This window comes from Nothobranchius furzeri, chromosome 6, assembly GCF_043380555.1.
Source record: "Nothobranchius furzeri strain GRZ-AD chromosome 6, NfurGRZ-RIMD1, whole genome shotgun sequence".
NCBI classification, from domain to species: domain Eukaryota; kingdom Metazoa; phylum Chordata; class Actinopteri; order Cyprinodontiformes; family Nothobranchiidae; genus Nothobranchius; species Nothobranchius furzeri.
This window is the reverse complement of record NC_091746.1, coordinates 38,000,765-38,014,606: the sequence shown is the minus strand read 5'-3', so window position 1 is coordinate 38,014,606 and position 13,842 is coordinate 38,000,765. Positions and strand designations below refer to the sequence as shown.

At 41.7% G+C, this 13,842-nt stretch overlaps 1 protein-coding gene across 2 annotated transcripts in view; it reads left to right on the top strand.

Annotated features, from left to right (window-relative positions):
* Positions 1-431: 431 nt before the first annotated feature.
* arrdc3b (arrestin domain containing 3b) overlaps positions 432-13,842 on the top strand; it is a 14,463-nt gene continuing 1,052 nt past the window's right edge. The window contains exons 1-7 of one of the 2 annotated variants that reach the window (XM_070552201.1): positions 432-969; positions 5,119-5,200; positions 6,232-6,379; positions 7,082-7,184; positions 7,298-7,554; positions 10,077-10,230; positions 10,321-10,475. In XM_070552201.1, coding sequence (XP_070408302.1) covers positions 678-969; positions 5,119-5,200; positions 6,232-6,379; positions 7,082-7,184; positions 7,298-7,554; positions 10,077-10,230; positions 10,321-10,475 — 1,191 coding nt within the window. In that variant the 5' untranslated portion in view covers positions 432-677. The remainder of the gene's footprint in view (positions 970-5,118; positions 5,201-6,231; positions 6,380-7,081; positions 7,185-7,297; positions 7,555-10,076; positions 10,231-10,320; positions 10,476-13,842) is intronic. The other variant, XM_015973771.3, reaches the window with a different exon arrangement.

The window sequence follows — 13,842 nt, the reverse complement described above, 5'->3', positions numbered from 1 at the left end:
TGACTACATTTGAAATAAGCTACTTTTTACTTTTACTTGAGTACATTTTGAGGCAGGTAATTTTACTTGTAATTGAGTAAAATTTCATGTAAGTAATTATACTTGTACTTAAGTACAACATTTTAGTACTCTTTCCACCTCTGCATATTTGCTTATACAGCTTTAACACCTTCATATACAGTCTGTGAAAGGGCCATAAAACGGGTTACTGAGATAAACTAGATTTTAAAGTGAGGTACAAATGTAACCAGAACTGGTGTTTGTGTGAAATTCTATTGTGACCATCCGCTTTTTTCCCCGATGGTTGACTTTGGGAAACTGAATAAATCCGAATTTTGAGATTCCGGTGTGTGTGAGAGCTCCAACAGGGCAGCGTATCAGTCTGAGCGCACATGCTCAGTGAGATGTTTTTTTTTATACGCACAGAGGCTTTAAGAGCGCAGTGGCTGCGCGCAGGAGGCATCAGAGTGAGCAGGAGCAGCGAGCACAGCCTGAGGAGGAGTGCTGACGAAGGAGGAGAGCTGGAGCGGATCATCAGCTGCCAGATGAGCCATCACTGACAGCTGCAGACCCGGCTCTGTGCTGGGCACCCCGAGCGAGGCGCATGAATCTGCGCCTCACTGCTCTCAAGTCACAACACATTTTTTAACCTTTTTTTAAACTAACTCATCACCATCATGGTTCTTGGTAAAGTTCGGGCCTTGGCGGTGTACTTTGACAGCCTGAACGAGAACAACCTGCCGGTATTCTCTGGAGGAGACCTGGTGTCGGGGCGGCTGGTGGTGGAGGTCACTGGGGATGTGCGGGTGAAGAGGTTGGACATAACGGCGCGCGGGGTCGCCAAGGTCCGGTGGACGGAGTCCAGGAACGCCGGAGCCAACACAGCTTACACTCAGAACTACACGGAGGAGGTGGAATACCTGCACCACTACGACACCCTGATCGGAGATGAGAGAGGTGAGACTGAAAGTGCGTGAAAAGACGCGTTTTAGTGGATCACCGCAAACTTCTGACAGCGCGTCAGAGAAACTTTTATCAGAGCAGAGATGGAAGCAGATCTGGTCAGATATACTTGAATTAGTTTTTGAACCATCTCAAGAAAAACACAAACTGCTCCCATCCGAGTTCCAGTCATCTGGAGCGCGCATCTTCTGAACGCGACACGCTTCTGGTGATGATGGGTAGGAAGAAAAGTTCTAAACACTTCGAAATAAAACACAAAACGGACCAAGATACAAATTAATCTGAAGCATTTTGTATTTTAAACCAACGTTTGGAGTGATATTGAGGCAGAAAGGCGATTAAAGCGCTGACATCATTCAGAAAGGCAGCTCAGGCAACTCCCTTTGTTAGAAGCGGTTCAAACCTGTTCAGAAACTGCCAGAGAGACGGGGGAGGGGAGGGGGACGACCAGGCTGGCCCTCGGTGTGTTATAATGTTATAATGTCTCAGCTGCTGCTTGTGTCCTGCTGCTGTTTGTAAGCATGTAAATTAGCTGCAGAGACAGTTAGATGTTTTATGGAAATAGGATCAGTTCCAGGAGCATCTTTACCTCATGCAAACAAACCACCAGCTGCAGCTTCACTGGATTATTCACCCTTTCAACCCATGGAGATGGCTCCTCCTGTTATCAACAGTCTGTTGAAGGTTGGACAAGCAGGTCAGGGTCAGGGGTCAAGTGGTTTGTTTAAACCTGAAGAAGGCTTGGCCCTCCTGATGTTTCTCAAATAAGTCGTCTGAAAACATCAGTAAACTTTAAAAAAAAAGAGAGAATACACACCAAACCAAACATTTTCAGTGTTATCAGAACTAACTCATTCATATTCTTTCATCAATATCACATAAAACAGGTTTGTTAAAAACAATTTAAAAACTCTATCAGAAAAGGTGAAAATATTTCAGAATTCAAAGGAAAATGTTTTATATTTTTTAATTAAACAAAACAATCTGCCCTTTCAATGTATTTACTTATTTTTGGAGCATCCTTTTATCATTGTGGGCTAATTAGTTACGTAATAGTTAGTTAATTTATTTAATTGGATGCATTTTTCACTGCTAAATATTTAATTTAATTCAAAATCTTGTGTGTGATTATTTACTGGAGCTGAGTATGTTTTATTAAAGATAGACTGAGAGATTTGGCCATAAAATAACAATTAATTTATTAATGAGACAGGGTTAAACAGATTTAGAACGTTTACCTATAGTTTTGTCTTCAGTACAACATGATTCTACTTTTGAGCATATACAGAATTCAGTGGCATCTGAATTAATTTAAATTCTATGAGCAGAAATCTGCCTGAGGTCACTTAACTATGTCTAGTTTTGTGTTGCCTGCAGCAATATTACACCATGTTTCTGCTGATGACATATCTGTAGAAAAAGCAGAGGAAACTCACCTGCTGGTTGGTACCAGACTTAGTCTGTAGAAAAATGTGTTATTAAGCTCTGCACTTCAAAATAACTCCTCTTTTAAATGTCACTGAAAGAAAGAAAGATTTTGATGACAATTAACAGTAGAAATTACTATAATATGATTGTTTTTAATCAGAAATACCTTTAACAAGAGAAAACAAACTGAAAACATGATGCATATGATCACTTAGTGTTGTAATTGATACAAGTTGAGAAATGTGGCTCAAAATTGTGATTATGGGATAGCGTTTAGTTAAATTGTTCGCGTGAATGCAGCAGGTCCGCCTGAGGTTCATCTTCAGAGTACAACACCCTACCTCGCTCTCGCTGCCTCCCCCCTCGTCCCCCACTCAGGCAGCACACCGCATGGATGGGCTGGGGTGGGCGGGGGCTTGTCGCTGACTAGCCAATCAGCAAGCAGCTTGCGATTCGTGTCTGTCGCTCGTCCAATGGCGTGTCGAGTTGTGATGCACGCGCTGGAGTTTCCAGCTTGAAGAAGCTGCTTAGTCTGGTTCATACCGGTCTGCTCCTGCTTGTACACCCGGCGCGCATGCGCGCGCTCGTGAATGGTAGAGAAGATGAAGGGAGATGAGGTGGCAGGAAGCTGAAGTTCAGCAGGGTCGGCTGGAAGCAAACTGAGAAACAAACGATGTAAAAACCAGGAAGTCTGTGCTCCTGTGGTAGCTGTCCACTATCACACACCAGATTACACTCAGTGGTTAGCTATGATATCATTTATACAACACATAGCCTCATAAACCGTTGAGAAAATAATGTTTTGGAATACATATGAAGTAAAATAACAGTTCAAAAAAACTTATCTAAATTTATGAAATTTTGCAATTTTGAAAGAAAAAAAAATAATAAACCTAAAACACTTTTATTAAAATTCTGTTTCAGAAAACAAATTTTCCAAAACAGTTATCTGAAAATGCAGTTTTTATCCAAACATCAAAGATAGTTGTGCTGTATTGGATTTTTTTTAATGGTTTTCTATTAAATAAAACTCAACTTGATTTTCACTTTGGCTCAGGAGAGTGCTTGTGGGTCTGAAACCAGGAATCGTTTGACTTGCTCAGACATTCAGCAGACAAGAGAAAAACAAATTATTTGCTTTTCTAAGTGAACTGTTGAGTGCATCTAAGTGATTAGAGAGAGCCACACTTGAGGGGGCCATCGGCTTGAACACTGTTGCTAACCACTTAAACATTCTCCCTCTCCTAATATTAACATTTTACTTTCTTTGACATTGAATGTGCTACTACTAGTTTACCTGTTTAATTATAGATTGACTAGGATAAATGCAATAAAGTTTATCTCTCACCAAATAGAATATTTACTAAGATATCACAATGTAACCATTTGAATTACTAATTTGCTAAGTCAATAAGATCTAATTTAGAATTTTTATTTTGGTTTTTATTTAAGATGTAAAGTATAAGTGTTTATATGAGTTCTTGCTAATGTGAAAATTGAAATTTTGCTGATTTATTTTGTTTATGATGTATGTGTAGAGATGTTTATTTGGATTTTGGAAATGGAAAGATGGTGAGGGATATGACATTGAAAAGCCTTGAGCCTCTCCCTATTCCCGTGTAACTCATTCACTGCCAATGACGACTAAAGTCGTGGCTTTTTTTTTTTTTTTTTTTTTTTTGCTGTTTGAGCATCGGAACGAGCCCCCGCGCTGAGAGAACAAACATCTCAGCCCTGAAGCTGATCTTCATCCGCATACGTCACACGTCACGTGATCAGGAAGCAGAACATCCATGTGTTAGGAGATCGTTTTGGGCCGTTCCTGTAAAAAAGATGAGGCGCGAACTGGAAAAGCTTCTGCCGATCACAATTCAACAACGGATTATGAAAGAACGGATAACGCTCGAAACACGCGAATTCTTCCTGATGTAAGAGGCGAGTCTCCTCTTTGTTTTGGTTGTTTTGGAGTCGACATCATCCTAGCACGCAACGTTCTGTGACTCTTAAAAATACAGTAAAAACGGTGAGAAACGGTGACAGCGAAGGCCGTTAGCTATCAGGAAACAGCTGGCAGTGAATGAGTTAAGGACCAAAGAGGAATCTCTAAATTCTCTAAATAAGACTTTTTTTTTTGTATTTGATTTTAATTTGTTTGAATGGTCTGAAGTGAATAAATAAATTTAAAAAACCATAGAAACACTACTTGGTATGTGTGCGTGTGAGTGTGCGCGTGCGTGCGAGCACGCGTCTGCTCTGTCTTCTCGATCCCCAGTGAGTCATGGAGGATGGCTGCTTATACTGAGCCAGGATCCTCTGGAGGTTTCTTCCTGTTAAAAGGAAGTTTTCCTCTCCACTGTCACTGCATGCTTGCTTAGTATGAAGATTGCTGTAAAGGCACTAACATTAGTCAGTGACTTGATGCAATCTGCTGGGTTCCTTATATAGGAAACTTTTTTCTGATTGGCTTAATGAACTGACCTGTATTGGAATGTTTATTATGTGAAGTGCCTTGAGACAACTCTGGTCGTGAATTGGCGCTATATAAATAAACTTGAATTGAATTGTGGTGTTGTGATGATTCGGTTCTGGCATACCTCTGACAGCTGGGGACAAGTCCTCTGCTGTGATGAGTGTCTGTTGTGTAACCAGGCTTCATAACAGTTTGTGTTATGAGACGTCTGTCTGTGGAGTTTAGGTTTATTTGGACACATGTTCTCTGTCTTCCAGATGAAGATGGTCCAGAAGAAGGTCTGACCATCCTGCACGCGGGTCTGCACGAGTTCGCCTTTAGCTTCAGCCTTCCTCAGATGTGAGTAATGATGTTTTTTATCCTTCGCAGTGTGTTGGGATAGGTCAGCTCTTTTAGAAGTGGGCTTAAGCTGAAAGGTCATGAACAATTTTTATCTTTCTTGCTCTTTGAGTGACCTCAGTTTGGATAAACAGGTCAGATTGATGGGCAAACAGCTAGTTAAACCAGGGCCAAGATCAAAGTGGACTTCTGCTGTTCAAACTTTACTCTAAAATATCATCAATTACTTGATATGTCATAAAACCTTTACACAGTGTAAAACATGGAATTTAGTGATTATTTGCAGAGAACGTTAGCAGCATAATTAGCTAGCTCCAGATTGTCTTGTTCAGCGTGTAACACAAGTCAGTGTAATGGTTTAAAAGTCAGTATTCATTTGCAATTTTTGAATTGCTTTAACATAATTGAAATCCCCGGTGTGATTAGCCATTAGCTTATCATTCTGTTGAGAGCTAATTTCCACTTCTCCAAACTGAGGTTGTTCAAAGAGCTCCATACAACAGGTAAGATGTGACCTGTTCACACCCTTTTAACAGAAATGTCCTTGTACAGGAAATGACATATGTCGAGTCTAAAACAATGGAAAATGAGACTATTTGGGCCAAGCACAAAATTATTTTTTAGATCTGCTAGTCTTTCCACCAACGATGCACTCATTACTTATTGATCCTGTTTAAAGCCAAAGCTTCTTCGTATTATTAGAGATTTCACATCCTCAATGTGAGAAAGAAAAAAGGTTTCCATTCCTAGAGATCGTGCTTTCACGTGAACATCCTGAGAGCCCTGTCGGGGGTCCAATCTAACTAGGCATGTCTGAAAATCATTAAAGCGAGCTCTGCCTCGACCAGCGTCAGAGCTACAACAAAACCGTGTCAGACAGCGGGTCAGCAGGCCAGATCGCCTTTTTCATAACACGTTGTTGTGTTCTGGTAGTTGAAGTGAAGCATGTGAGGATTTGAACTCAGACACAGTGCGCAGCCACAGACCACCCATACTCCCAATCCCCAACCCCTCATGCTTCTTTCCTTCAGGGCTCTGGCCACTTCCTTTGAAGGGAAGCATGGCAGCGTGAGGTACTGGGTGAAAGCTGAGCTCCACCGGCCCTGGCTGCTGCCCGTCAAAGTCAAGAAGGAGTTCATTGTGTTTGAGCACATCGACATCAACACACCGCTCCTGCTGGTAGGAACGGACACTTCCTGTAGTTCCAACTGCTCTCTTGTGCGTGCTTTTGTTGCGAGACCCAGGACTCAGACAGTATAAAGAGCTGAGTCACTGATCACATCTGAACTCTGGCATATTTGAAATGAACGCCAGAATGGGCTGAGCCTGTTGGGAAATTTCAAAATCTCCTAAAACTTGTATGAATTTTTTAAATTGTTTTTTTTATTTTCTCAAGTGTCTTTTGAAAATGTAAAAAAAAAAAAATTAATAAATAAAAACATGCCTGAAAAACATTCACGAGACAGTTTCCTCTCACACTTCCTCCAGCGTCATTGTGGGCGTCTGGATAATGGCTCCAAAGGTTCTTGCTGTAGCTTACATGAGTCTGAAAGTGTGACAAATGTGAGACAGCCTTAGGACGGGAAGGGGACAAAGATTTGAACAAAATGAGAGAAAAGCAGGAACCAATTGAGATAAAATTAAGATAAAGGCCATCCGAGCAGTGAGATTCTGACCCAAGTCCCTCTTATTATGTTCTTAGCCCAAAATAATCTCAACGTCACATGAATGGATCTGCTTACACACCAGTAAAAACAGATGTTCTTACCAATACTCTGATCGGTTGTACTCAGTCGTCTAAAAACTGATGAAAATGAGCTGGTTTCTCCTCTTTACTGTGAACGTTTCCCTTTAATCACCCAACACTGTGTGTTTAAACAGGCACCTCAGGCTGGAACAAAGGAGAAGACTCTGTGCTGCTGGTTCTGTGCTTCAGGTCCGATCTCCCTCAGTGCCAAAATAGAACGAAAGGGCTACACACCAGGTGAGACACACCTCTTCTTCAAATTCCTCTTCCCACTGTTCAGTGTCTGAGAATTCACTTATGTCGCTTCTCTCTCAGTCTGACAGACTGATCTCTTTTCCCATCTCCCCCAGGTGAGTCCATCCAGATCTTTGCAGAGGTGGAAAACTGCTCTTCCCGCGTTGTGGTGCCTAAAGCGGCGCTATACCAGACGCAGACCTTCGTCGCCAAGGGCAAGGGCAAGCAGATCCAGCAGCTAGTGTCTAACCTGCGCGGGGAGCCTTTGCAGCAGGGGAAAAGCCAGAGCTGGGAGGGCAAGCTGCTAAAGATCCCCCCAGTGTCCCCCTCCATACTAGACTGTCCCATCATCAGAGTGGAGTACGAGCTCATGGTGAGTTCAGGGGTCTGTGTGTGCAGTCAGTAAATAAAACGACAAAGCATTCATTCACCGTGTTTCCACTTTAGGAGTTTTCAGAATCAGAAGGGTTTTATTGTCATGTGTGCAAGAATCACAACATTAGGAAATTTCTGCAGTACTTGGTGCAAGAAAGGAAGATAAAAATAAGAGGATTGGAAACTATAGGAAGTAACAAATTAATCATGATACAATAATAATATAAAGTGGCAATAATTAGAGAAATGGCTGCTATATAAAAGACATTTTAGGTTCTAATCAGAGTGGATCAGTTCAGGTACAAACACAAAGGTTTTAGGAAATTTCAGGTAGTGGGGAAGGTGACAGGAAAAATAAGATACCTCTGTTGTCTCATATAAAATCGACCCTTTCACGACTTTGCTAAGACGTCAGCATGTCGCCACTGCTTCGGCAGCGAGTGATGTCACTGCTCAGTGCCAACAGGCATCCAGGAACATTAATAAGTTTAAAAGTTTTGCACTATACAGTAATCCATCCAGGGACCTGGAGCATGACTGTGTTGTGTAAAAAGCAGCATTCAATGACCTAAAGAAGAACGATATTTTTTACGGTGCTCTGTAGGAGACAACAAAGCGTGGTGAAAAACTCCACTACGGTGTTGTCGGATCATTTCTGCCACACTTCTTGACATTAGGAGTTTAGAGATTATAAAGCAGCTAATTTTCCTTTCCTTTAATTCCCCTACAGTAGCAACTCTTCCAATAATACAAAAACCGGGTGTTTGGCGGTGTCTGTGGTTGTTGTTTCCTACCAAGTTACAGCCAGTCAGCATGAGTTAACCAAGTTCAGGTACTTGGTTGGTCCCTGATGCCCCAGAAAGTTGTCCCAATGAAATGGAGACATGCACGTATGAAGGTCTGGTCTAATTCGTCAGAAGTTCCTTTAGTAAACGGACCTACTGTCTAACATCCAGACAATCTTTGAGACCCACTGATTGGTCCAATCTAAGATTCTAATAACTGAACTAATACCGTGTGTAAAATAGGGTTGTCACGGTGTGAAAATTGAACCTCACGGTTATTGTGACCAAAATTACCACGGTTTTCGGTATTATCGCGGTATTTTTTTTAAACGTGCTACATTTTCACACAATTAAATAAACCCTGTATGTTAGGAAATATTGTCCTCAGTTTGTGTCTAAATTTTGCCTAAAATGTGTTATTTTGTAATTATGTTGTTTATTTGTTTACATTTTTTCCCTTTAGTCTTTAAAATACCAATATTTGCCCATAACTTCTTATTTTTTGTCTGTTTGATGTCATCATTTTAAAAATATTAGATCAGATGACACTCAGTACTCAAGTAGCCTTCTATTCAGATACTTTTTTACCCTTACTTGAGTAATAAACCCTATATCAGGAAAATATTATCCTCGGTTTGTGTCCTTCCAGTGAGCTTTGCAGATTTGGGAAAATGTCATAAATTCATAATTATTCTCGGAGAGAGACCAACTCTTATCTGCCCCTGGGAGCCCCGTAATGCATAGCGTCATTTCAACATGGGGGTGTCCGCGACACGGTTTATATGCAGGTAGCGGCGCTGCGGCTGCTTTATATAGCGACTCGTTGCATTCTCCCTCAACCCAAATCCTCGGATCACGCATTTTAGCTAAAACGCTAACGTTAGCTTGCCTTGCGTTGACTGTAGAGTTGTGGGTGATGGTCACGCAGATGTGTCATGAGATTTGAAGCGTTGCTGCCGTTTACAGACACTTTTTCTGCACGTGCTGCAAACAGGATAGCCGTCTTCTATAAACTGTCCCTCGGCATTCGTCAAATGTCCAAAATATGCCCGTACTTCCCACTTTGTCTTCTTTGAGGGATAAAAAATGTCCTCCTGAGCACTGCCGTCCCCTCCTTTGACCATTATTTCAGCTTTAGCTTCAAGAAAGTTTTGGTTGTAAACAACAAAGTGCGCATTTGCCGCCAGCAACTTCAGCAGATGATACGGTGGCTGGTAAGGGTCACCGCGCCTACACAGCAGCCACGGTAATCCACCGAGATAACATAGTTTTTTTAAAAACAATACGGTTATTATTATTGTCAACTTTTTTACCGGGGTTTACCGCTACACCTGTTACCGTGACAACCCTAGTGTAAAACAGTGATAATCGTAATAAACTGCAACTCAAGTGTTCATAAACTTTGACCACTGTGAACAAGCTGCTTATTACTGACCGCTGATAGCACCGTGTCATTAGATACGACCTGTCTGATAGTAACGTTACGTGACAGATGACCTTCTCCGTTTTTCATCTCCAGCTCCTTAAACTTCAGTTAAAAATATTTGGAGAAAGTCGATCTGAGGGCATCTTTCTGAGCTCCATTGTTTGGTTTTACAAGAGAGTAAAGCTAAGATGTTTGAGGCAGCGGGGAGTAGAACGAACGTGGATTTTGGGTTTCTCACATGAATATCTTGTGTTGCCACCTGTTTTTATGTGTGAACACGAGCCTGAAACCACAACTCTCCACTGTCAGGTGTATGTAGACATTCCTGGAGGGTTGAACCTCTCTCTGTCGTTGCCGCTGGTGATCGGGACCATACCTCTGCATGCGTGCAGCACCCGGACCTCCAGCATTAGCAGCAACTGCAGCAGCGTGAGCTGGCTGGGCCTGTCCGAGAGACCTGAGGGTAGGCGCTGCAAACACACTGAGGCGTGTTTTCTCTCCTCGTGGGCTTCTGGAACAGAGAGATCTCTTATTCCTGTTTGTTTTTCTGCAGCCCCGCCAAGCTACAGCGACCTGGCTATATCAGAGGCTTACAGGCAGGACTGTCTGCAGGGCTGCGATAGATCTGGGGGGGAGGGCGAGGACCAGGGATCTCTGCTGACATACATCACAGAGTTCAGATATCTGCCTCCGCCACTCTACTCTGAGGTACGCATGCACACACAGTCAGGACTTGTCATTCTAGTAATTAAACAACTGCTGTAGATGTCAAAGAAGATGAAATCAGAGTGCTTTAACTTATGTTCATAAAGGGACCAGGATTTATAGCATAACCCTTCAAGGACTCTAGCATGGTACAAAAACAGCAACAGCTGGTTGGATCTGAATAAAGTTACTTAGCAAAAGGTTTTAATTTGTGTTTTAAGTAATAACGAAAGTACAAACAGTTACTTTAAGTAGGAACAAAAAGACGTTACTGAGTTTTAGATTGTAATAAAACAATAAATATATAGGATCTGGTCTAAATGTATTAAAAGAAATGTAAAATTACAGTAACAATGACATTTTAGCTTAATAGAATTTTAAATGAAAAATCTAAAATCTTAAATCAAATACATCATTTTTATGCATACTGTAAATCCTCTAATACAGGCCGGTATTCAATTAAAGGCCGGGTCTCCAATTTTGGCCGGGTCTCCAATTTTGGCCGGTGTCAGAGTCAGCGGAGGTAAATAATGGCCGGTCTCTTATTGTGGCCGGATGGAATGTGGTAACAAGCAAGTACGAGCGTCCCAGCGGCAGGGTTATAGTCCCCAAATCAACCAGCAGGAGGCAGTAGGGGTTCACGCAGACCTTTATTAGGCTTATTCTTCAACGCTTTGTAACGCTACAGACACGATCCTCTATCACGCTCCTACCACACAGAGTCACGGTGTCAGTTAACCATGCTATTTCAACCCGCTCCACAGAACACACATCACCTTCCCTGTGGCTTACATAACACTCACACAACACGCAAATCAGCACATAGGAACTAGCAGAACGATAGGAAACACATATAACACAATACCCAGAATGCACCTGGCTTACAACCCCAGCCAGGTCATTACACTATCAAGTTCAAAGAGAACGTGCTGATTATGCTGCAGAACACTCTGGAGAGCAGCAGTAGGGGGTGTATGAACTACAGTAATCCCTCGTTTATCGCGGTAGATGCGTTCCAGACCTGGCCGCGATAGGTGAAAATCCGCGAAGTAGGGACTCCCAGCATGCCCCTCGCGGGGATTCCCTCCACGTCGCACCTACGTCACAAACCGCGGCTATAAACGGAAGTCGCCTTTCCAGCTCACCACTCAGTCATCGTTTCTTCAGATTCATGATCAGAGTTTCCAACCTACCGATCAATCCAACGAACTATCAGCTCATAGTAAGTTATCTTACTTACTTCTGGAAAGCCCGGCATTTCCGTGTCACTTCGTTGACGCTCGAACGCTCGGGGGTTTCCTAGAGCAGCCGGCGTTTCACCGACGCTATGACTTCCGCGTCTGTGAAACCATGCTCCCTATTGAATTATTGTATGATCACATTCTCTGTGATCAGCAACGCGCTGTGCCAGACCGTAGGTACTGACACGCGATCGTTCATGTCGGTTCATTTCCTTTAATGTTTTCTGTCTTTTATTTGCGCCTGATGTGTATCGCTGCTGTGGAGCGGGGCGCATCAACTTGTCCTCCGACGCACAGATCACTGATGCGGCCTCCAAGCAGGGAGCGCTCCGCTGTTTTCGCGGTCGGTAGATCTGCCTCCTGAGCACGGCCACAGTAACAATCAGGTGTCGCCACCTCAAAAACTAATTTAACACGCGATCGTTCATGTCAGTTCATTTCCTTTAATGTTTTCTGTCTTTTATTTGCGCCTGATGCGTTTCGCTGCATGCTATGGAGCGGGGCGCTGCGGGCATCACCTTGTCCTCCGACGCACTGATCACTGATACGGCCGCCAAACAGCAAGCGCTCCGCTGTTTTTGTGGTCGGTAGATCTTTTAGAACTGCAGTTCAAAGGTAACTCATAAGGTGAATATATATGAACCCAGGTAGCAGTTTCTCTTTAGGATTGAGAGGAGATGCAGGAAGATAATAAACAGGCAGGACAGAAAAATAGTCAAATAAAAACAAGTTAGTTTTTGTACCTGCTGTTGCAACAAACAGACACCATTGAAGGTCATCAGAAAATGAAATAATTATTTTAATGTTTAGAGCAGCAGGAACTCCGCAGGCACATCAGTGAGTTTGCGGCTGCGCAGGGGGAGGGGGGAGAGGGCTGAAGCAGGAACTACCGTTGTTAAAAGAAATGTGTTTAACTTTGAAAATGTGGGCGCAATTTTAATTGTCAAAAACTCCAGCGAACCATTAGTTCATTTTGCTCAAATAGAAATAGAGGCCTGCCTCTAATACTGGCCCTCCTTCCAATAAAGGCCTGGAGCTTGATGAGCTTGAGTCAAATACAGGCCCGGGCCTGTATTAGAGGATTTACGGTAAATAAATAAAGATAAATGAAACCCGAGAAAATTTTTGGATAGATTAAAGTACAATAAAATATGAGGTAATAATACTGATAAAAATGAATAAATTCGCTTCATTAGCAATATTAGTGTGTTTGTCCACAAGGAAATGCAAAAAAATAGTAATAACATTATTTGTGCTTTTCTTGCATATATAAAATTACAAACATCCTGTCACAATGAAATACAATATTAAGAAAACATATAGTAAATACATGTAAATAGATAGTTTCTGAATAAAAATAGAATAGAATTATAAAAAATGCCAAACAATGATTTAATGAAAATGATACATAATTATGAGGCAGTACAATAAAACACAACATTTCACATCCAACAAGAACTACTAAACAATATCAGATTTTAAAAATCACTTGCGTCAAAGCAATTTGTATAAAATCTTAGATTAAATATTCATAAAAACTCTAAAATGAGATTCGGTTAAAACAGCCTGTTTAAAAATCCTGTAAGTTTGGAACAAAAACGTTTGGCCGGAGGTAAAGATTTAGGAATGCTCATATAAATGTCTTTTCTCACTCATGCACACGTGTGCAGTCTGATGAGTGAGTGAGAATAATTTAAATCAGTGCTGAGTAAACAAGTCATAAAGCACTCTGGAAACTACACTCTAACAAAGGAAATGTTGAATTTACTTAAAGTTATGTCAACTGGATCCACTAAACCCAGTGGTTTAAACATAAAGGCCCATGTGCATTTACATAACAACGTAGGTTACACTTTACATCTAAACAACTAGTCTAGTGGAACCAGTCGACATAACTTGGTTTAGTAAATTCAACTTTTTTATTTCTTTGAGTGTAGATGAGGCGAGATGGTGCTGTTTGAGTTTGGGCTTTTTCACTTCCAGATCTTTTCAAAATAAAAGTGTAAATCTTACCAGCGGTGGTGCTCTCTTATGGTTTCATCTCGTTGTTTTTTCTTGTTATTCTTGAACATAGAACTATTTGCATATTTTGTTCTATAAGAACCAAATGATTAAATAAGTCCCTGTCC